General features: G+C 43.2%; 1 protein-coding gene across 4 annotated transcripts in view; it reads right to left on the reverse strand.

The window, feature by feature from the left end:
• Positions 1-25877, reverse strand: part of kank1a (KN motif and ankyrin repeat domains 1a) — a 152394-nt gene that overhangs the window by 16280 nt on the left and 110237 nt on the right. For all 4 annotated transcript variants that reach the window (XM_036936599.1, XM_036936602.1, XM_036936601.1 and 1 more), the window contains exons 5-7: positions 7141-7287; positions 4997-5096; positions 1735-1944 (exon numbers count right to left, since the gene is read on the reverse strand). In XM_036936599.1, the coding sequence (XP_036792494.1) occupies positions 1735-1944; positions 4997-5096; positions 7141-7287 (457 nt within the window). The remainder of the gene's footprint in view (positions 1-1734; positions 1945-4996; positions 5097-7140; positions 7288-25877) is intronic.

The following is a 25877-nucleotide window of genomic DNA, read 5'->3' on the forward strand; positions in this document are numbered from 1 at the left end:
ACAGGACCATTCTGGAAGAAAACCTGATGGAGTCTGCAAAAGACCTGAGACTGGGACGGAGATTTGTCTTCCAACAAGACAATGATCCAAAACATAAAGCAACATCTACAATGGAATGGTTCAAAAATAAACATATCCAGGTGTTAGAATGGCCAAGTCAAAGTCCAGACCTGAATCCAATCGAGAATCTGTGGAAAGAACTGAAAACTGCTGTTCACAAATGCTCTCCATCCAACCTCACTGAGCTCGAGCTGTTTTGCAAGGAGGAATGGGAAAAAATGTCAGTCTCTCGATGTGCAAAACTGATAGAGACATACACCAAGCGACTTACAGCTGTAATCGCAGCAAAAGGTGGCGCTACAAAGTATTAACTTAAGCGGGCTGAATAATTTTGCACGCCCAATTTTTCAGTTTTTGATTTGTTAAAAAAGTTTGAAATATCCAATAAATGTCGTTCCACTTCATGATTGTGTCCCACTTGTTGTTGATTCTTCACAAAAAAATACAGTTTTATCTTTATGTTTGAAGCCTGAAATGTGGCAAAAGGTCGCAAAGTTCAAGGGGGCCGAATACTTTCGCAAGGCACTGTAATTACATATTGAACCCCTATTAATGTAGTACGATCTCAGTGGGTCTAATCATAGAATTACGTTTAGGGACCGGTCGAAATGAATGCAACTGTTACCCGGAGGAAAATGGGAGAGAGTTTTGCTTTTTTTATTTAGTCCAGGGAGGGTCATGTAATTAGTAATTTATTAAATGTCAGAAGTTTGGAATTTACGTATTGAATTCGACTATGTGTAACTTTGGCGTACAACCCCTCTCTCTTATTCTCCTCGCTGAGCCTGGGTGGGTACCTTTTCATTTGCTGTTCGATTAGCTATCCAGAACGTGGGCGTGTAGAGTATCTAGTGAATCAAATAGCGCTTGCAGTGATAATGTAGGGAGCTAGCGCGCAACAACAACAAAAACAGTGGTAGAAATGCCGCAATTGAAAACAGCAACTTGGAACTCTGAAATATCCGACTTCAGACTTCAGTGCGTTCAAGAAAACTGGGAACTCTGGAAAAAAACTACCTCCGACTGGGAACACAGTTTTGAACGGTCATCTAACTTGGAATTCAAAGTCGGAATCCTTCTACACCTAAAGACCACTCGAGTTCCCAGTTTTTCTTAAAAGCACAAAAAAAACTCTGTTTGATCACAGCAACAAGCATGGCTTCTCACAATTAAGTAAGTAACACAGCTTGTGAAAATAGTTACCTTCACAATAATTTAAGGGTTTCTTTGCAGTCACTGTCTACTGAAAAGTTCAATGGAGGTTTGGAGACAAAAGAAGATGTTTCCTCAATGAGGAAAAAAGCTAACAGATGAAATCGAGTGTTGGAGGAGTTGCTACCGAATGGGGAAGACAACATGTGGATGGCTATCGGTTTGCCTACGAGTTGTTCTCCTCCTTTTTTAATTTTTAATTTCCTTTATGTGACCCAATTCAGGAAACTAGGCGTATGTCGCAAGTCACAACTTCACAGGAGAGCTGTTTGAACATACAATATTTTTATCATTTGCAAATGTTCATGGAGCTGACATGCGATAATGGAGTCATTTATTTTCCTTGGCATTTCATTTAAATTATTGTGATAAGTTTTGTTTTACCGGTACGGCGTACCCCCACTATTAATTTCCCGGGAAGCCGTACCGGCTTACTTTCTCCCCTGAATTCACTCAACCCACCTCTCTCTCATCTCTAGCTTGTCTCCTCCTCCCTCCTCTTCACTCCCTCCCGCTTCCACTGCTCCCTCATTCTGGAATTCCTCTGTGTTCCTCTCTTCAGCTTCCTCTCCTCCTCCGAACACCTTCTCCTCCTCTTCCTCCTCCTCCTCCTCCTCTTCTGTATCAGAGGAGCTGCTGTCCTCTGATTCATCACTCGACGTTGTCTCGTACCTGCATCAGAACGCCAACAGGGGAAGACAAAGTCAACACTATCTCACAGAACTACTGCATGTCAGTCAGGTTTCAGAAAGAAAACACAACCAGCCAGGAGCATGATACTACATCATACTTCTTCCTGCCTGTGGGCTGTTGATTGATTTGGGCTGCCTGTAGATACTGTTGATTGATTTGGGCTGCCTGTAGATACTGTTGATTGATTTGGGCTGCCTGTAGATACTGTTGATTGATTTGGGCTGCCTGTAGATACTGTTGATTGATTTGGGCTGCCTGTAGATACTGTTGATTGATTTGGGCTGCCTGTAGATACTGTTGATTGATTTGGGCTGCCTGTAGATACTGTTGATTGATTTGGGCTGCCTGTAGATACTGTTGATTGATTTGGGCTGCCTGTTGATACTGTTGATTGATTTGGGCTGCCTGTAGATACTGTTGATTGATTTGGGCTGCCTGTAGATACTGTTGATTGATTTGGGCTGCCTGTTGATACTGTTGATTGACTGACTGATTTGGGCTGCCTGTTGATACTGTTGATTGATTTGGGCTGCCTGTAGATACTGTTGATTGACTGATTGAGTTGGGCTGCCTGTAGATACTGTTGATTGATTTGGGCTGCCTGTGGATGCCGTTGATTGATTTGGGCTGCCTGTAGATACTGTTGATTGATTTGGGCTGCCTGTTGATACTGTTGATTGACTGACTGATTTGGGCTGCCTGTTGATACTGTTGATTGACTGAGTTGGGCTGCCTGTTGATACTGTTGATTGACTGACTGATTTGGGCTGCCTGTAGATACTGTTGATTGACTGACTGATTTGGGCTGCCTGTTGATACTGTTGATTGACTGACTGATTTGGGCTGCCCGTAGATACTGTTGATTGACTGATTTGGGCTGCCCGTTGATACTGTTGATTGACTGACTGATTTGGGCTGCCTGTAGATACTGTTGATTGACTGACTGATTTGGGCTGCCTGTTGATACTGTTGATTGATTTGGGCTGCCTGTGGATGCCGTTGATTGATTTGGGCTGCCTGTAGATACTGTTGATTGATTTGGGCTGCCTGTAGATACTGTTGATTGACTGATTGAGTTGGGCTGCCTGTAGATACTGTTGATTGATTTGGGCTGCCTGTGGATGCCGTTGATTGATTTGGGCTGCCTGTAGATACCGTTGATTGATTTGGGCTGCCTGTTGATACTGTTGATTGACTGACTGAGTTGGGCTGCCTGTTGATACTGTTGATTGACTGACTGATTTGGGCTGCCTGTTGATACTGTTGATTGACTGACTGATTTGGGCTGCCTGTAGATACTGTTGATTGACTGACTGATTTGGGCTGCCTGTTGATACTGTTGATTGATTTGGGCTGCCTGTGGATGCCGTTGATTGATTTGGGCTGCCTGTGGATGCCGTTGATTGATTTGGGCTGCCTGTGGATGCCGTTGATCGATTTGGGCTGCCTGTAGATACTGTAGATTGATTTGGGCTGCCTGTAGATACTGTTGATTGACTGATTGAGTTGGGCTGCCTGTAGATACTGTTGATTGATTTGGGCTGCCTGTGGATGCCGTTGATTGATTTGGGCTGCCTGTTGATACTGTTGATTGACTGATTGATTTGCGCTGCCTGTTGATACTGTTGATTGACTGACTGATTTGGGCTGCCTCTAGATACTGTTGATTGACTGACTGATTTGGGCTGCCTGTTGATTGACTGATTGATTTGGGCTGCCTGTTGATACTGTTGATTGACTGACTGATTTGGGCTGCCTGTAGATACTGTTGATTGACTGACTGATTTGGGCTGCCTGTTGATACTGTTGATTGACTGACTGATTTGCGCTGCCTGTAGATACTGTTGATTGACTGACTGAGTTGGGCTGCCTGTTGATACTGTTGATTGACTGACTGATTTGGGCTGCCTGTAGATACTGTTGATTGACTGACTGATTTGGGCTGCCTGTAGCTACTGTTGATTGACTGACTGATTTGGGCTGCCTGTAGATACTGTTGATTGACTGACTGATTTGGGCTGCCTGTTGATTGACTGATTGATTTGGGCTGCCTGTAGATACTATTGATTTACTGATTGATTTGAAAACACATACAGTATATACTCGGTAGATTTGTTGAAATGTGACTAATAATAGTAATAATACTACTACCACTAATAATAATAATGTGAACAATAATATAAGCTGGGATTGCAAAAGTTGCCAATTTATTTCCATTGTCTCGGATTATTATTTTTGTTTTAATGTCTACTGATACGAACGCACTACAGAGATACACATTCAAAATGGCTACTGATATAAACGCACTACAGAGATACACATTCAAAATGGCTACTGATACGAACGCACTACAGAGATACACATTCAAAATGGCTACTGATACGAACGCACTACAGAGATACACATTCAAAATGGTTACTGATACGAACGCACTACAGATATACACATTCAAAATGGTTACTGATACAAACGCACTACAGAGATACACATTCAAAATGGCTACTGATACAAACGCACTACAGAGATACACATTCAAAATGGTTACTGATACGAACGCACTACAGAGATACACATTCAAAATGGCTACTGATACGAACGCACTACAGAGATACACATTCAAAATGGCTACTGATACGAACGCACTACAGAGATACACATTCAAAATGGCTACTGATACGAACGCACTACAGAGATACACATTCAAAATGGCTACTGATACGAACGCACTACAGAGATACACATTCAAAATGGCTACTGATACGAACGCACTACAGAGATACACATTCAAAATGGCTACTGATACGAACGCACTACAGAGATACACATTCAAAATGGTTCTACTATTAGCTGTTTGCATTGAACAGTTCAAATCACAGTCTCTAGACCAGTGGTATTCAAACTTTCTCAGCAGGGCCCCCATTTTATTCTACAGAATTTCTGGCAACCCCACTGCAATTACCTGAGTCGTAACCCCGACTGTGAATACCACTGCTCTAGGACCTGTTGTAATAACTACATCCTGCAGACTGACCCTCCATTGACTCCTACAAACTGTAGGTTCTTCTTGGTTCCCAAAGAAACGTGGCGGCCATCTTTCTTCTTCATGATGGACTTCAGGGCGCTCTTACGACCTGGGAGGGATGAATGAAAGGGAGGAGACAACACTTATTAATGAACATATAAATCTGGAGGACATGAATGTTCGGTATGTCACCTATTTTGTTCATGACCCCTGATCCATCGAACAAAAGGACCCATGTCAGGACGAATCAAATGTTATTAGTCACATGTGCCGAATACAACAGGTGTAGTAGACCTCACAGTGAAATGCTGAATATAACAGGTGTAGTAGACCTCACAGTGAAATGCTGAATACAACAGGTGTAGTAGACCTCACAGTGAAATGCTGAATACAACAGGTGTAGTAGACCTTACAGTGAAATGCTGAATACAACAGGTGTAGTAGACCTTACAGTGAAATACTGAATACAACAGGTGTAGTAGCCCTTACACTGAAATGCTGAATACAACAGGTGTAGTAGACCTTACAGTGAAATGCTAAATACAACAGGTGTAGTAGCCCTCACAGTGAAATGCTGAATACAACAGGTGTAGTAGACCTTACAGTGAAATGCTGAATACAACAGGTGTAGTAGACCTCACAGTGAAATGCTGAATACAACAGGTGTAGTAGACCTCACAGTGAAATGCTGAATACAACAGGTGTAGTAGACCTCACAGTGAAATGCTTACTTAAGTCCTACAGCTAGCCCCTGTGTCTGTGTAGCAGGGTAACAAGTCCTCCAGCTAGCCCCTGTGTCTGTGTAGCAGGGTAACAAGGCCTCTAGCTAGCCCCTGTGTCTGTGTAGCAGGGTAACAAGGCCTCTAGCTAGCCCCTGTGTCTGTGTAGCAGGGTAACAAGTCCTACAGCTATCCCCTGTGTCTGTGTAGCAGGGTAACAAGGCCTCTAGCTAGCCCCTGTGTCTGTGTAGCAGGGTAACAAATCCTACAGCTATCCCCTGTGTCTGTGTAGCAGGGTAACAAGGCCTCTAGCTAGCCCCTGTGTCTGTGTAGCAGGGTAACAAGTCCTACAGCTATCCCCTGTGTCTGTGTAGCAGGGTAACAAGGCCTCTAGCTAGCCCCTGTGTCTGTGTAGCAGGGTAACAAGGCCTCCAGCTAGCCCCTGTGTCTGTGTAGCAGGGTAACAAGTCCTACAGCTAGCCCCTGTGTCTGTGTAGCAGGGTAACAAGGCCTCCAGCTAGCCCCTGTGTCTGTGTAGCAGGGTAACAAGGCCTCTAGCTAACCCTGTGTCTGTGTAGCAGGGTAACAAGTCCTACAGCTAGCCCCTGTGTCTGTGTAGCAGGGTAACAAGTCCTCCAGCTAGCCCCTGTGTCTGTGTAGCAGGGTAACAAGACCTCTAGCTAGCCCTTGTCTGTGTAGCAGGGTAACAAGTCCTACAGCTCCAGCTATCTCAAACATTATAAATGGGCTGTGGGGGTTTTCCAACAGTAGTAGGGAACAGTATAGTTCTGTGCCTGAGAAGCGTTGCCAGATTGAGAGGCCAGTCCAGCCGTAGCACGGTATCGTGCAGGAGTAATGTATTGTGTGTGTGTGTGTGTGTGTGTGTTAGAGTGTGTTGCCAGATTGGAAGTAGTTCCATTGGTTGTCATATTGGTAGTAGTTCTGTGTGTTGCCAGATTAGTAGTAGTTCTGTGTGTTGCCAGATTGGTAGTAGTTCTGTGTGTTGTCAGATTGGTAGTAGTTCTGTGTGTTGTCAGATTGGTAGTAGTTCTGTGTGTTGTCAGATTGGTAGTAGTTATGTGTGTTGCCAGATTGGTAGTAGTTATGTGTGTTGCCAGATTGGAAGTAGTTATGTGTTTTGCCAGATTGGAAGTAGTTCCATTGGTTGTCATATTGGTAGTAGTTCTGTGTGTTGCCAGATTGGTAGTAGTTCTGTGTGTTGCCAGATTGGTAGTAGTTCTGTGTGTTGCCAGATTGGTAGTAGTTCTGTGTGTTGCCAGATTAGTAGTAGTTCTGTGTGTTGCCAGATTAGTAGTAGTTCTGTGTGTTGCCAGATTAGTAGTAGTTCTGTGTGTTGCCAGATTAGTAGTAGTTCTGTGTGTTGCCAGATTAGTAGTAGTTCTGTGTGTTGCCAGATTAGTAGTAGTTCCGTACCGTTCAAGGCGCTGGACATCTGCTGGTCCATGCGGTGCTTCAGCGTGGCCGGGCTGGGCGGGGACCTGGGGTCAGGTGACACTACCTCCGTCTGGCTAACCTCTGAACTCTGCATGACTTCACTGGACACCTGCAGCTGAACCCGATCTGGACCAATCACAGAAGAGGGGAGGAGTCAGATGCAGAAGTGGACACAGGAAGAGGACAGATACAGACAGAAGGGGACAGATATAGACAGAAGGGGACACAGGAAGAGGACATATATAGACAGAAGGGTACACAGGAAGAGGACAGATATAGACAGAAGGGGACACAGGAAGAGGACAGATATAGACAGAAGGGGACAGATATAGACAGAAGGGGACACAAGACGAGGACAGATATAGACAGAGGGGGACACAGGAAGAGGACAGATATAGACAGAGGGGGACACACGAAAAGTACAATAGCCGAGGACGACACACAAATACTAAAGCAGGAGTCTGTTTTTAAAAGTGTTCAGAGGAGGCAGTTAAAGAGTACAACAGGAGTCTATCTTCAAGGAGTAGAACACCGGACTAGTTCTCTGATCTGCGTCCAGAGACCGTCTGTCTGGTTCCATGAGGCTACTGAACTGGAAGCAGTTAGAGACTTGGCTTCAGCATCATCTGATCAACTACCACTGGAATGTCCTGCTTCTAGAATTCACCAACACTATTTTAATACTCAGCTGAGTCCATATAAGCAGCGAGGTGAACAAGCATTAGGGAGAAGTGGGCTGATTATGTGCAACAGCAGACATGCATGTACACTTCTACCACACACCCAAGTGGTACCGAGTAGCTGCTAGAAATGAGTGCCCAGCACATGGCTACCAGGCTACCATTCCAGCGTTACATAACAGAGAAGGGTTATGAATCAGTTGTAGCTTAAGACAGAAACAACAAGTGTCCGTTGAGTCCTATGCTGGTTCTGCCTGTTCATCTAGGGCTCTGAACCCCTAAAGATACTGACTGTTGAAAGGTGCTTAACACCTCGGCAGTTCACTTTATGTTTGTTCATATATCACAGATACCTCACTGATCCAATAGTGTCAAAATACCCCAGAACACAAGGTGGCAGTAACTTGTTTGGCTTGTACAAAAGTATGTGGACACCCCTTCAAATTAGTGGATTATAATTTCAGCCACACCTGTTGCCGACAGGCCTATAAAATCTAGCACACCGCAATGCAATCTCCATAGACAAACATTGGCAGTAGAATGGCCTTACTGAATAGCTCAGTGACTTTCAACATGGCACCATCACAGGATGCCACCTTTCCAACAAGTCAGTTTGTCAAATGTCTGCCCTGCTAAAGCTGCCCCGGTCAACTGTAAGTGCTGTCATTGTGAAGTGGAAACGTCTAGGAGCAACAACAGCTCAGTCACGAAGTGGTAGGCCACACAAGCTCACAGAACAGGGCCGCCGAGTGCTGAAGCGTGTTCCAAACTTCCTCCGGAAACAACGTCAGCACAAGAACTGTTTGTCAGGACCTTCATGAATGGGTTTCCATGGCCTTGCAGCTGCACACAAACCGAAGATCACCATGCGCAATGCCAAGCGTCAGCTGGAGTGGTGTAAAGCTCGGTGCCATTGGACTCTGGAGTAGTGGAAACGCGTTCTCTGGAGTGATGAATCACTCTTTACCATCTGGCAGTCCGACATACGAATCTGGGATTGGCGGATTCCAGGAGAATGCTACCTGCCCGAAGGCATTGAGCCAACTGTAAAGTTTGGTGGAGGGGGAATAATGGTCTGGGGCTGTTTTTCATGGTTCAGGCCCCTTAGTTCCAGTGAAGGGAAATCTTAACGCTACAGCATACAATGGCATTCTAGACGATTCTGTGCTTCCATCTTTATGGCAACAGTTTGGGAAAGGCTCTTTCCTGTTTCAGAATGACAAATCGAGGTCAGTGTGGTAGAACTTGACAGGCCTGTACAGAACCCTGACCTCAACCCCACCTTTAGATGAATTAGAATGCAGACTGCGAGCCAGGCCTAACCGCCCAACATCAGTGTCCGACCTCACTAATGCTATTGTGGATGAATAGAAGCAAGTCCCCGAAACAATGTTCCAACATCTAGTGGAACGCGTTCCCAGAAGAGTGGAGGTTATTATTGCAGCAAAGGGGGGACTCCACACAGATCTTCAGTTTCTTGGCAATATCTCGCATGGAAAAGCCTAAATATCTCAGAACAAGAACAGACTGACGAGTTTCAGAAGAAAGTTCTTTGTTAATGTCCATTTTGAGTCTGTAATCGAACCCTAAACGATATCGTAACCGCAATTGATAAAAGACAGTACTGTGCAGCCGTCTTCATCGACCTGGCCAAGGCCTTCGACTCTGTCAATCACCGCATTCTTATCAGCAGACTTAATAGCCTTGGCTTCTCAAATGACTGCCTCGCCTGGTTCACCAACTACTTCTCAGATAGAGTTCAGTGTTTATTTTTTAAAATTTTATTTCACCTTTATTTAACCAGGTAGGCCAGTTGAGAACAAGTTCTCGTTTACAACTACGACCTGGCCAAGATAAAGCAAAGCAGTGTGAACAGACAACAACACAGAGTTACACATGGAGTAAACAATAAACAAGCCAATAACACAAACAAATCAATGACACAGTAGGAAAAAAAAAGTCAATATACATTGTGTGCAAAAGGCATGAGGAGGTAGGCAATAAATAGGCCATAGGAGCGAATAGTTACAATTTAACAGGGTTAACACTGGAGTGATAAATGAGCAGATGATGATGTGCAAGTAGAGATACTGGTGTGCAAAAAAGCAGAAAAGTAAACAAAATAAAAACAGTATGGGGATGAGGCAGGTAGATTGGGTGGGTGGGCTATTTACAGATGGACTATGTACGGCTGCAGCGATCAGTTAGCTGCTCATATAGTTGATGTTTAAAGTTGGTGAGGGAAATAAAAGTCTCCAACTTCAGCGATTTTTGCAATTCGTTCCAGTCACTGGCAGCAGAGAACTGGAAGGAAAGGCGGCCAAATGAGCTGTTGGCTTTGGGGATGATCAGTGAGATATACCTGCTGGAACGTGTGCTACGGGTGGGTGTTGTTATCGTGACCAGTGAACTGAGATCGTTGAAGCTCGTTTGGAGGTTAGATAGCACAGTGTCCAAAGAAGGGCCAGATACAGTGCCTTGCGAAAGTATTCGGCCCCCTTGAACTTTGCGACCTTTTGCCACATTTCAGGCTTCAAACATAAATATATAAAACTGTATTTTTTTGTGAAGAATCAACAAGTGGGACACAATCATGAAGTGGAACGACATTTATTGGATATTTCAAACTTTTTTAACAAATCAAAAACTAAAAAATTGGGCGTGCAAAATTATTCAGCCCCCTTAAGTTAATACTTTGTAGCGCCACCTTTTGCTGCGATTACAGCTGTAAGTCGCTTGGGGTATGTCTCTATCAGTTTTGCACATCGAGAGACTGAATTTTTTTCCCATTCCTCCTTGCAAAACAGCTCGAGCTCAGTGAGGTTGGATGGAGAGCATTTGTGAACAGCAGTTTTCAGTTCTTTCCACAGATTCTCGATTGGATTCAGGTCTGGACTTTGACTTGGCCATTCTAACACCTGGATATGTTTATTTTTGAACCATTCCATTGTAGATTTTGCTTTATGTTTTGGATCATTGTCTTGTTGGAAGACAAATCTCCGTCCCAGTCTCAGGTCTTTTGCAGACTCCATCAGGTTTTCTTCCACAATGGTCCTGTATTTGGCTCCATCCATCTTCCCATCAATTCTAACCATCTTCCCTGTCCCTGCTGAAGAAAAGCAGGCCCAAACCATGATGCTGCCACCACCATGTTTGACAGTGGGGATGGTGTGTTCAGCTGTGTTGCTTTTACGCCAAACATAACGTTTTGCATTGTTGCCAAAAAAGTTCAATTTTGGTTTCATCTGACCAGAGCACCTTCTTCCACATGTTTGGTGTGTCTCCCAGGTGGCTTGTGGCAAACTTTAAACAACACTTTTTATGGATATCTTTAAGAAATGGCTTTCTTCTTGCCACTCTTCCATAAAGGCCAGATTTGTGCAATACTCGACTGATTGTTGTCCTATGGACAGAGTCTCCCACCTTAGCTGTAGATCTCTGCAGTTCATCCAGAGTGATCATGGGCCTCTTGGCTGCATCTCTGATCAGTCTTCTCCTTGTATGAGCTGAAAGTCGTTCCACTTCATGATTGTGTCCCACTTGTTGTTGATTCTTCACAAAAAAATACAGTTTTATATCTTTATGTTTGAAGCCTGAAATGTGGCAAAAGGTCGCAAAGTTCAAGGGGGCCGAATACTTTCGCAAGGCACTGTATATACAGAATGGTGTCGTCTGCGTAGAGGTGGATCAGAGAATCACCAGCAGCAAGAGCGACATTATTGTTATATACAGAGAAAAGAGTCGGCCCGAGAATTGAACCCTGTGGCACCCCCACAGAGACTGCCAGAGGTCCGGACAACAGGCCCTCCGATTTGACACACTTATAAACACCTGTGATTACTGTATGCCTCGCTGTATGTCTCTCTCAGATGTCAATATGCCTTGTATACTGTTGTTCAGGTTAGTTATCATTGTTTTAGTTTACAATGGAGCCCCTAGTTCCACTCACATGCTGTGACCTCTCCCATTATAACCAGCTTATCCAGAGATACAACCTGAGCAGCTTACCGATCACTGTACCTGTACACAGCCCATCTGTAAATAGCCCACCCATCTACCTCATCAACATACTGTTTTTATTTACTTTGCAGCTCTTTTGCTCCAGTACCCCAGTATCTCTACTTGCACATCATCATCTGCACATCTATCACTCCAGTATTAATGCTAAATTGTAATTATTTTCACCTCTATCTATTTATTACTCTTCTACATTTGCACACACTGTACATAGATTTTTCTATTTAATTTTGTGTTATTAACTGTACGTTTGTTTATGTGTAACTCTGTGTTGTTGTTTGTGTCGCACTGCTTTGCTTTATCTTGGCCAGGTCACAGTTCTCAACTAGCATCTGGTTAAATAAAGGTTAAATAAAGGTGAAATAAAAAATAAATAAAAATGTAGATATTCCATTTTAAAAATCAGTAATTTCCATCTACAATAGTCATTTACAACATTAAAAATGTCTACCCTGTATTTCTGATCAATTTTATGTTTTCTTTCAAAAACAAGGACATTTCTACGTGACCTCAAACTTTTGAACGGTAGTGTAGGTCTCTTTTTCAAATGCGCCCTTGTATAATACAACATAAATATACAAAAACACAGTCATGGTAAGTACAAATAAAACATCCCAAATCACCCAGAAAGGGGCCCCCCGAGCGGCGCAGTGGTCTAAGGCACTGAGTCCAGGCTCTGTCACAGCCGGCCGCGACCGGGAGACCCATGGGGCGGTGAACAATTGGCCCAGCATTGTCCGGGTTAGGGGAGGGTTTGGCCGGCAGGGATGCGACTCTTGTGGCGGGCCGGGCGCAGTGCACGCTGACACGGTCGCCAGGTGTACGGTGTTTCCTCCGACACATTGGTGAGGCTGGCTTCCGAAGGGTTTAGCGGGCATTGTGTCAAGAAGCAGTGCGGCTTGGTTGGGTTGTGTTTCGGAGGACACAAGGCTCTCAACCTTCGCCTCTCCCGAGTCCGTACGGGAGTTGCAGCGATGAGACAAGACTGGATACAAATTGGATACCACGAAATTGGGGCGTAAAGGGGGTAAAAAACAAAATAACAAACACTAAAATAAAAAATAAACAAAGTCCCCGATCAATACTCTAAACTGCCCGAACGGCACCAGAACATCAGTTACATAGTCCCCGATCAATACTCTAAACTGCCCGAACGGCACCAGAACATCAGTTACATAGTCCCCGATCAATACTCTAAACTGCCCGAACGGCACCAGAACATCAGTTACATAGTCCCCGATCAATACTCTAAACTGCCCGAACGGCACCAGAACATCAGTTACATAGTCCCCGATCAATACTCTAAACTGCCCGAACGGCACCAGAACATCAGTTACATAGTCCCCGATCAATACTCTAAACTGCCCGAACGGCACCAGAACATCAGTTACATAGTCCCCAATCAATACTCTAAACTGCCCGAACGGCACCAGAACATCAGTTACATAGTCCCCGATCAATACTCTAAACTGCCCGAACGGCACCAGAACATCAGTTACATAGTCCCCGATCAATACTCTAAACTGCCCGAACGGCACCAGAACATCAGTTACATAGTCTATGATCAATACTCTAAACCACCAGAACATCAGTTACATAGTCTATGATCAATACTCTAAACCACCAGAACATCAGTTACATAGTCCCCGATCAATACTCTATACCACCAGAACATCAGTTACATAGTCTATGATCAATACTCTAAACCACCAGAACATCAGTTACATAGTCCCCAATCAATACTCTAAACCACCAGAACATCAGTTACATAGTCTATGATCAATACTCTAAACCGCCAGAACATCAGTTACATAGTCCCCGATCAATACTCTATACCACCAGAACATCAGTTACATAGTCCCCGATCAATACTCTAAACCACCAGAACATCAGTTACATAGTCTATGATCAATACTCTAAACCGCCAGAACATCAGTTACATAGTCCCCGATCAATACTCTAAACCACCAGAACATCAGTTACATAGTCTATGATCAATACTCTAAACCGCCAGAACATCAGTTACATAGTCCCCAATCAATACTCTAAACCACCAGAACATCAGTTACATAGTCTATGATCAATACTCTAAACCGCCAGAACATCAGTTACATAGTCCCCGATCAATACTCTATACCACCAGAACATCAGTTACATAGTCCCCGATCAATACTCTAAACCACCAGAACATCAGTTACATAGTCTATGATCAATACTCTAAACCGCCAGAACATCAGTTACATAGTCCCCGATCAATACTCTAAACCACCAGAACATCAGTTACATAGTCTATGATCAATACTCTAAACCGCCAGAACATCAGTTACATAGTCCCCAATCAATACTCTAAACCACCAGAACATCAGTTACATAGTCTATGATCAATACTCTAAACCGCCAGAACATCAGTTACATAGTCCCCGATCAATACTCTATACCACCAGAACATCAGTTACATAGTCCCCGATCAATACTCTATACCACCAGAACATCAGTTACATAGTCTATGATCAATACTCTAAACCGCCAGAACATCAGTTACATAGTCCCCGATCAATACTCTATACCACCAGAACATCAGTTACATAGTCCCCGATCAATACTCTAAACCACCAGAACATCAGTTACATAGTCCCCGATCAATACTCTAAACCACCAGAACATCAGTTACATAGTCTATGATCAATACTCTAAACCGCCAGAACATCAGTTACATAGTCCCCGATCAATACTCTAAACCACCAGAACATCAGTTACATAGTCTATGATCAATACTCTAAACCGCCAGAACATCAGTTACATAGTCCCCGATCAATACTCTATACCACCAGAACATCAGTTACATAGTCCCCGATCAATACTCTATACCACCAGAACATCAGTTACATAGTCTATGATCAATACTCTAAACCGCCAGAACATCAGTTACATAGTCCCCGATCAATACTCTATACCACCAGAACATCAGTTACATAGTCCCCGATCAATACTCTAAACCACCAGAACATCAGTTACATAGTCCCCAATCAATACTCTAAACCACCAGAACATCAGTTACATAGTCTATGATCAATACTCTATACCACCAGAACATCAGTTACATAGTCCCCGATCAATACTCTATACCACCAGAACATCAGTTACATAGTCTATGATCAATACTCTAAACCACCAGAACATCAGTTACATAGTCCCCGATCAATACTCTAAACCACCAGAACATCAGTTACATAGTCTATGATCAATACTCTAAACCACCAGAACATCAGTTACATAGTCCCCGATCAATACTCTAAACCACCAGAACATCAGTTACATAGTCTATGATCAATACTCTAAACCGCCAGAACATCAGTTACATAGTCTATGATCAATACTCTAAACCACCAGAACATCAGTTACATAGTCCCCGATCAATACTCTAAACCACCAGAACATCAGTTACATAGTCTATGATCAATACTCTAAACCGCCAGAACATCAGTTACATAGTCCCCGATCAATACTCTAAACCACCAGAACATCAGTTACATAGTCTATGATCAATACTCTAAACCGCCAGAACATCAGTTACATAGTCTATGATCAATACTCTATACCACCAGAACATCAGTTACATAGTCCCCGATCAATACTCTAAACCACCAGAACATCAGTTACATAGTCCCCGATCAATACTCTATACCACCAGAACATCAGTTACATAGTCCCCGATCAATACTCTAAACCACCAGAACATCAGGTACATAGTCCCCGATCAATACTCTAAACCACCAGAACATCAGGTACATAGTCCCCGATCAATACTCTAAACCACCAGAACATCAGTTACATAGTCTATGATCAATACTCTAAACCACCAGAACATCAGTTACATAGTCCCCGATCAATACTCTAAACCACCAGAACATCAGTTACATAGTCCCCGATCAATACTCTAAACCACCAGAACATCAGGTACATAGTCCCCGATCAATACTCTAAACCACCAGAACATCAGTTACATAGTCTATGATCAATACTCTAAACCACCAGAACATCAGTTACATAGTCCCCGATCAATACTCTAAACCACCAGAACATCAGTTACATAGTCCCCGATCAATACTCTAAACCACCAGAACATCAGGTACATAGTCCCCGATCAATACTCTAAACCACCAGAACATCAGGTACATAGTCCCTAATCAATACTCTAAACCGCCAGAACATCAGTTACATAGTCCCCGATCAATACTCTAAACCACCAGAACATCAGTTACATAGTCCCCGATCAATACTCTAAACCACCAGAACATCAGGTACATAGTCCCCGATCAATACTCTATACCACCAGAACATCAGTTACATAGTCCCCGATCAATACTCTAAACCACCAGAACATCAGTTACATAGTCCCCGATCAATACTCTATACCACCAGAACATCAGTTACATAGTCCCCGATCAATACTCTAAACCACCAGAACATCAGGTACATAGTCCCCGATCAATACTCTAAACCACCAGAACATCAGTTACATAGTCCCCGATCAATACTCTAAACCACCAGAACATCAGTTACATAGTCTATGATCAATACTCTAAACCACCAGAACATCAAGATGAAATGTATTGTGAATTTTGTTCGAGCAATACGGGGCATTAAAACTAAAAGCAGATTTATCTAGAGGAGGAGACCCTAGGAACATCAAGAGTTAACCAATCCTCTGAACAGGTTAGGCAACTCATGTGTCCATTCTTCAACAGCAAAGTTAGATAAGATAGAAGTTTATGAAGTAGGGTCTTGTGAACAAAAAGGGAGTAATGTCGAGATCTCTGTGTCTTTAGCGAAGTCCTGCCAACCTTTTGATACCGGATGCAGTGATTAGTATCACACATGTCACCTGTAACAAAACGAAGGGCACTATGGGAGATGGCATCCAATGGTTTAACACTTTTTTGGTTAGTACATGATTCCATATGTGTTATTTCATAGTTTACAACTTGATTGGAGTCCACCTGTGGCCAATTCAATTATTTGGGCATGATTTAGAAAGAAACACACCTGTCTATATAAGGTCCCATGGTTGACAGTGCATGTCAGAGCAGAAACTATACCATGAAGTGTCTGTCGATCTCCGAGATAGAATTGCGATGACGCATATATCTGGGGAAGGGTATAAAACAATTCTTACAGTGTTGAAAGTTTCCAAGAGCACAGTGGTGTTCATTGGGAAATGTAAAAAATACCAGACGCCTAAAACTGTCTGTCTAACCAAACTGAGCAACTGGGAAAGAATGACGGTTAGGGACGTGACCAAGAAGCCCATGACCACTCTGACAGAACTACATCTTGGCTGAAATGGGAGAACCTGGCAGAATGACAACAATCTCTACAGCACTTCACCATTCTGGACTTAATGGGAGAGTGGCCAGACAGACGCCACTCCTGAGAAAAAGGCACCTGACAGCACGCCTGGAGCTTGCAAAAAGGCACGTGAAATTCTCTGGGCAGATGAAACAAGAATGTACATCTTTGTCCCTGAATGCAAAGTGCTGTGTCTAGAGAAAACCAGGCACAGCTCATCACTATCCCTACCGTGAAACATGGGGGTGGCAGCATCATGCTATGGGGATGCTTTTCAGTGGCAGGGACTGGGAGACTGGTAAGGATAGAGGGAACAATGAATGGAGTCAAATACAGGCAGATCCTTGATGGGCACCTGCTTCAGAGTGCAAATGACAATAGACTGGGGTGACGATTAACATTCCAACAGGACAATGACTCCAAGTATACAGTCAAAGTGGCCCAGCTAAAGCCCAGACTTGAATCCCATTGGAAATCTATGGAAAAGATTTGAAGATTGTTGTCGCTCCCCGTCTAATTTAAAAGAGCTTGAGAAAATCTGCAAGGAAGAAAGGGAGAAAATCCCCAAATCCAGGTGTTCAAAGTTGATATAGACAAAGTTGTAATTGCCACCAAATGTGTTTCTATAAAGTACTGACTCAGGGGTGTGAAAACTTATGTAAATGAGACGTTTCAGTATTTCATTATCAATAAATGTGCGAAAATGTTGAAAAACACGTTTTCACTTTGTCATTACGGTGATTTTGAAATCCAGTTATTAAAAACAAAATGTGGAATAAGTCAAGGGGTATGAATACTTTCTGAAGGCTCTGTATAGTGAGCAATATGCTTGGAACATCAAATCGCAATAAAATCGCACTATTGAAAATCTCAATACATATTGTAACGACACTTAAGTATCATGATAATATCACATTGTGAGGTCCCTGGCAATTCCCGCCCTACTAGCTGGAGTATTAGCTAGCTAGTACACAGTGTCATTCGCCCCGGCCTGCCGAGCACCTGCCCTCGCCTTAACGTTAACAGAATTACAATCTTCTTCTTCAAATCAAATCAAATGTTATTGGTCACATGGTTAGCAGATGTTAATGCGAGTGTAGAGAAATGGTTGTGCTTCTAGTTATGACAGTGCAGTAACATCTAACAATTAATCTAACAATTCCCCAACAACTTATTCTGTGGGGTTTACAGTGGTTGGCATCCAACACTATGGTGCATTATCGTTACCTGCCGTACTGGAGTGCCCTGCCTCCCGCCTGTGTCCCAGAGTCCTAGCTGAAAAATGGACCAATAGAGAGTATAAAAAGGGGTTCCTGCAGATGCACACCCTTCTCCTGTCGGTTTCCCCACGGAGGTTCTTGCTCTCTGATAAGCTCAAAGTCAAGTTGTCGACCACTGCCCAGCTTTCCGATTCTACAGCGAGAAATGTCAGGTTCGTCGGTACCACCAGCAGTGAGGTTGAAGCTACCAATTACTACTTCTTCACATTGGAAGAAGTTAAGATACACTACATCTACCCTTTAAAAATTATATTGTTTACTGAACTAAAGTTACTGAGAAAAAAGTAGTTAACCACATCCAAACTACTACGTGACTACAAATTATTATATCTAAACCTGAAATGCCATAGACTACAAATTGCAAGATATGATAACTCTGGAGTCAGAGATTCAAGTGAGAATTAGGATTCTTAGGAAATTCTTGCCAATTTAACACACTTTTCTTTTTGCAAAAAAACAATAGTATGTAGTTCCAGTAGTTAGCTACACCGCTACATGGTAAAACAGTAGTGTGTAGTCCCAGTAGTTAGCTACACCGCTACATGGTAAAACAGTAGTGTGTAGTCCCAGTAGTTAGCTACACCGCTACATGGTAAAACAGTAGTGTGTAGTTCCAGTAGTTAGCTACATGGTAAAACAGTAGTGTATAGTCCCAGTAGTTAGCTACACCGCTACATGGTAAAACAGTAGTGTATAGTCCCAGTAGTTAGCTACACCGCTACATGGTAAAACAGTAGTGTGTAGTTCCAGTAGTTAGCTACACCGCTACATGGTAAAACAGTAGTGTGTAGTCCCAGTAGTTAGGTACACCGCTACATGGTAAAACAGTACTGTGTAGTTCCAGTAGTTAGCTACACCGCTACATGGTAAAACAGTAGTGTGTAGTCCCAGTAGTTAGCTACACCGCTACATGGTAAAACAGTAGTGTATAGTCCCAGTAGTTAGCTACACCGCTACATGGTAAAACAGTAGTGTGTAGTTCCAGTAGTTAGCTACACCGCTACATGGTAAAACAGTAGTGTGTAGTTCCAGTAGTTAGCTACACCGCTACATGGTAAAACAGTAGTGTGTAGTCCCAGTAGTTAGCTACACCGCTACATGGTAAAACAGTAGTGTGTAGTCCCAGTAGTTAGCTACACCGCTACATGGTAAAACAGTAGTGTGTAGTTCCAGTAGTTAGCTACACCGCTACATGGTAAAACAGTAGTGTGTAGTCCCAGTAGTTAGCTACACCGCTACATGGTAAAACAGTAGTGTGTAGTCCCAGTAGTTAGCTACACCGCTACATGGTAAAACAGTAGTGTGTAGTCCCAGTAGTTAGCTACACCGCTACATGGTAAAACAGTAGTGTATAGTCCCAGTAGTTAGCTACACCGCTACATGGTAAAACAGTAGTGTGTAGTTCCAGTAGTTAGCTACACCGCTACATGGTAAAACAGTAGTGTGTAGTCCCAGTAGTTAGCTACACCGCTACATGGTAAAACAGTAGTGTGTAGTCCCAGTAGTTAGCTACACCGCTACATGGTAAAACAGTAGTGTGTAGTCCCAGTAGTTAGCTACACCGCTACATGGTAAAACAGTAGTGTGTAGTCCCAGTAGTTAGCTACACCGCTACATGGTAAAACAGTAGTGTGTAGTCCCAGTAGTTAGCTACACCGCTACATGGTAAAACAGTAGTGTATAGTCCCAGTAGTTAGCTACACCGCTACATGGTAAAACAGTAGTGTATAGTCCCAGTAGTTAGCTACACCGCTACATGGTAAAACAGTAGTGTGTAGTCCCAGTAGTTAGCTACACCGCTACATGGTAAAACAGTAGTGTATAGTCCCAGTAGTTAGCTACACCGCTACATGGTAAAACAGTAGTGTGTAGTTCCAGTAGTTAGCTACACCGCTACATGGTAAAACAGTAGTGTGTAGTCCCAGTAGTTAGCTACACCGCTACATGGTAAAACAGTAGTGTGTAGTCCCAGTAGTTAGCTACACCGCTACATGGTAAAACAGTAGTGTGTAGTCCCAGTAGTTAGCTACACCGCTACATGGTAAAACAGTAGTGTGTAGTTCCAGTAGTTAGCTACACCGCTACATGGTAAAACAGTAGTGTATAGTCCCAGTAGTTAGCTACACCGCTACATGGTAAAACAGTAGTGTATAGTCCCAGTAGTTAGCTACACCGCTACATGGTAAAACAGTAGTGTGTAGTCCCATTAGTTAGCTACACCGCTACATGGTAAAACAGTAGAGTGTAGTCCCAGTAGTTAGCTACACCGCTACATGGTAAAACAGTAGAGTGTAGTCCCAGTAGTTAGCTACACCGCTACATGGTAAAACAGTAGAGTGTAGTCCCAGTAGTTAGCTACACCGCTACATGGTAAAACAGTAGAGTGTAGTCCCAGTAGTTAGCTACACCGCTACATGGTAAAACAGTAGTGTATAGTCCCAGTAGTTAGCTACACCGCTACATGGTAAAACAGTAGTGTGTAGTCCCAGTAGTTAGCTACACCGCTACATGGTAAAACAGTAGAGTGTAGTCCCAGTAGTTAGCTACACCGCTACATGGCAAAACAGTAGTGTGTAGTTCCAGTAGTTAGCTACACCGCTACATGGTAAAACAGTAGTGTGTAGTTCCAGTAGTTAGCTACATGGTAAAACAGTAGAGTGTAGTCCCAGTAGTTAGCTACACCGCTACATGGTAAAACAGTAGTGTGTAGTCCCAGCAGTTAGCTACACCGCTACATGGTAAAACAGTAGTGTATAGTCCCAGTAGTTAGCTACACCGCTACATGGTAAAACAGTAGTGTGTAGTCCCAGTAGTTAGCTACACCGCTACATGGTAAAACAGTAGAGTGTAGTCCCAGTAGTTAGCTACACCGCTACATGGCAAAACAGTAGTGTGTAGTTCCAGTAGTTAGCTACACCGCTACATGGTAAAACAGTAGTGTGTAGTTCCAGTAGTTAGCTACATGGTAAAACAGTAGTGTGTAGTTCCAGTAGTTAGCTACATGGTAAAACAGTAGTGTGTAGTTCCAGTAGTTAGCTACACCGCTACATGGTAAAACAGTAGTGTGTAGTTCCAGTAGTTAGCTACACCGCTACATGGTAAAACAGTAGTGTGTAGTCCCAGTAGTTAGCTACACCGCTACATGGTAAAACAGTAGTGTGTAGTCCCAGTAGTTAGCTACACCGCTACATGGTAAAACAGTAGTGTATAGTCCCAGTAGTTAGCTACACCGCTACATGGTAAAACAGTAGTGTGTAGTTCCAGTAGTTAGCTACATGGTAAAACAGTAGTGTATAGTCCCAGTAGTTAGCTACACCGCTACATGGTAAAACAGTAGTGTGTAGTTCCAGTAGTTAGCTACATGGTAAAACAGTAGTGTGTAGTCCCAGTAGTTAGCTACACCGCTACATGGTAAAACAGTAGTGTGTAGTTCCAGTAGTTAGCTCCTCCTCAACACTTCTTAAGACACATTCATTCTACACTACATGTAGTTCACTCCTCCTCAACACTGCTTAACTTGTTGGTGACAGGGGGCAGTATTTTCACGCCCGGATGAAATGCATGTCCAAATTCAACTGCCTGCTACTCATCCCCAGAAGATATGATAGTGTTTTCTATCCAAATAAATATGCCTATGAAGTTTCTAAAACTGTTTGAATCATGTATGTGAGTATAACAGAACTTATTTAGCAGGCGAAACCACGAGGACAAACCATTCAGATTTATTTTTTTGAGGTCACTCTCTTTCCAATGCATTTTCATTGGGAATCCAGATTTCTAAGGGACCTTCTTGCAGTTCCTATCGCTTCCACTGGATGTCACCAGTCTTTAGAAATTGGTTGAGGTTTTTCTTTGTGTAATGAAGAAGTACGGCCATCTTGAACGAGGGTCACTTGAAGTGTACTGTTAGATAGAGGCGCATGTCCAGAAAGGTACCGTCAGTTTGTTTTCCTCCTGTATTGAACACAGATCATCCCGTCTTCAATTGTATCGATTATTTACTTTAAAAAAAGAGGGACGGAAGCTATACTGTTACACTGGCAATACTATAGTGCCTATAAAACATCCAATAGTCAAAGGTTAATGAAATACAAATGGTATAGAGAGAAATAGTCCTGTAATTCCTATAATAACTACAACCTAAAACTTCTTACCTGGGAATATTGAAGACTCATGTTAAAAGGAACCACCAGCTTTCATATGTTCTCATGTTCTGAGCAAGGAACAGAAACGTTAGCTTTCTTACATGGCATATATTGTACTTTTAGTTCTCCAACACTTCGTTTTTGTATTATTTAAACCAAATTAAACATGTTTCATTATCTACTTGAGGCTAAATTGATTTTTATTGATGTATTATATTAAGTTAAAATAAGTGTTCATTCAGTATTGTTGTAATTGTCATTATTTCAAATATTTTTTTTTTTTTTTTTTTTTTAAATCGGCCGATTAATTGGTATCGGCTTTTTTTGGTCCTCCAATAATCGGTATCGGTGTTGAAAAATCATAATCGGTCGACCTCTATTCTACACTACATGAAGTTCACTACTCCCCAACACTGTGCAGCCGTACGTCTTTTGTTTCAGCAGTCAGATCTCTCGGTGTGTGACCTCTATCAGCTCCCAACAGGTCCCATCAGGTCCTGGCTGCTGCAGAGATAACTGTGGTCCCATCAGGTCCTGGCTGCTGCAGAGATAACTGTGGTCCCATCAGGTCCTGGCTGCTGCAGAGATAACTGTGGTCCCATCAGGTCCTGGCTGCTGCAGAGATAACTGTGGTCCCATCAGGTCCTGGCTGCTGCAGAGATAACTCTGGTCCCATTAGGTCCTGGCTGCTGCAGAGATAACTGTGGTCCCATCAGGTCCTGGCTGCTGCAGAGATAACTCTGGTCCCATCAGGTCCTGGCTGCTGCAGAGATAACTGTGGTCCCATCAGGTCCTGGCTGCTGCAGAGATAACTCTGGTCCCATCAGGTCCTGGCTGCTGCAGTGATAACTCTGGTCCCATCAGGTCCTGGCTCCTGCAGAGATAACTCTGGTCCCATCAGGTCCTGGCTGCTGCAGAGATAACTCTGGTCCATTCAGGTCCTGGCTGCTCCAGAGAGAACTCTGGTCCCATCGCATCACACATCACTTCACACATAACGACGATCACAAATGGCACCCTACTAGTAGTGCACTATGTAGGAAATAAGGTGCCATTTCAGACGCATAAACAGACATGCTTCTGTGAACCGCGACCCTAGAGCTCTGAACCAATCCTCTCCTCCTCCCCCTCTCCCTCTTTTCCCCACCAGATTCTAAAAATACATACTTTGGACAGCAGCTGTCTGTCTGTCTCCCTGGCTCCCTGGAGCACCTTCAATTACATTTTGGGCAAAAAGGCAAACTCAGCTCCATCATTCATTGAATCAGATGGCTGATTAATCACAAAACCCACTAATATTGCCAACTACTTTAAGCAAACCAAGACAGTCGTGAAGAGGGCACGACAAAATCTATTCCCCCTCAGGAGACTGAAAAGATTTGGCATGGGTCCCCAGATCCTCAAAAAGGTTTTACAGATGCACCAGAGAGCATCCTGACGGGTTGCATCACTGCCTAGTATGGCAACTGCACTGCCTCCGACCGCAAGGCACTACAGAGCCCAGTACATCACCGGTGCTAAGCTTCCTGCCATCCAGGACCTCTATACCAGGCTGTGTCAGAGGAAGGCCCTAAAAATTGTCAAAGACTCCAGCCATCCTAGTCATAGACTGTTCTCTCTGCTACCACACGGCAAGCGTTACCGGAGCGCCAAGTCTAGATCCAAGAGGCTTCTAAACAGCTTCTACCACCAAGCCATAAGACTCCTGAACATCTAATCAAATGGCTACCCAGACTATTTGCATTGCCCCCCCCCCTCTCTTCCACGCTGCTGCTACTCTCTGTTATTATCTATGCATAGTCACTTTAATAACTCTACCAACATGTACATATTACCTCAATTACCCCGACACCGGTACCCCGCACATTGACTCTGTACCGGTAGCCCCCTGTATATAGCCTCCACATTGACTCTGTACCGGTACACCCTGTATATAGCCTCCACATTGACTCTGTACCGGTACCCCGTTTATAGCCTCCACATTGACTCTGTACCGGTACCCCGTTTATAGCCTCCACATTGACTCTGTACCGGTACCCCATGTATTTAGCCTCCACATTGACTCTGTACCGGTACCCCGTTTATAGCCTCCACATTGACTTTGTACCGGTACCCCCGTTTATAGCCTCCACATTGACTCTGTACCGGTACCCTATGTATTTAGCCTCCACATTGACTCTGTACCGGTACCCCATGTATTTAGCCTCGCTATTGTTATTTACTGCTGCTCTTTAATTATTTGTTACTTTTAACTCTTACTTTTTTTTGTATTTTCTTAACTGCATTGTTAGATAAGGGCTTGTAAGTAAGCATTTCACCTGTTGTGTTCGGCGCATGTGACAAATAATAACAATTTGATTTGATTCTTTCATTGGAAAGCAAACATGACATGCCAGCAACAAACGCTGACAATACACATCCAAGTATAACTGGCCAAATTATGAAAGAAACATTATTGTTGTCTATCAACAATGACAAGCCACCGGGGTCTGACAACTTGGATGGAAAATGACTGAGGATAATAGCGGACAATATTGCCACTCCTACTTGTCATATCTTCAATTTAAGCCTACTAGAGAGCGTGTTCCCTCAGGCTTGGAGGGAAGTTAAAGTCATTCCACTTCCTAAGGATAGTAAAGCCCCCTTTACTGGCTCAAATAGCCAACCAATCAGCCTGTAAGAATCTCTACAGGATCGGTGTTCCACCCTCGGGACTGTTGAGCTAACGTGCGCTAATGTGAATAGCATGACGTTGTAAGTAACAAGAACATTTCCCAGGACATAGACATGTCTTATATGGGCAGAAATTCTTGCTAATCTAACTGCACTGTCCAATTTACAGTAGCTATTACAGCGAAAACACACCATGCTATTGTTTGAGGGGAGTGCACAATTATGCACTTGAAAATGTATATATTGACCAATTAGCCACATTTGGGCAGACTTGATACAACAGTTTAAAAGAAATGCAATGGTTCATTGGATAAGTCTGAAAATTGAAAACATACACTGCTGCCATCTAGTGGCCAAAATCTAAATTGCGCCTAGAGTCCCAAGTTAGATAATGGCCTTTCTCTTGCATTTCATGAGGATGGAACAAAAACAAATTAAAAAACGTATGTTTTTATGTATCATCTTTTACCAGATATAATGTGTTATATCCTCCTACATTCATTTCACATATCCACAAACTTCAAAGTGTTTCCTTTCAAATGGTATGAAGAATATGCATATCCTTGCTTCAG

This window comes from Oncorhynchus mykiss, chromosome 11, assembly GCF_013265735.2.
Source record: "Oncorhynchus mykiss isolate Arlee chromosome 11, USDA_OmykA_1.1, whole genome shotgun sequence".
Taxonomy (NCBI): Eukaryota; Metazoa; Chordata; class Actinopteri; order Salmoniformes; family Salmonidae; genus Oncorhynchus; species Oncorhynchus mykiss.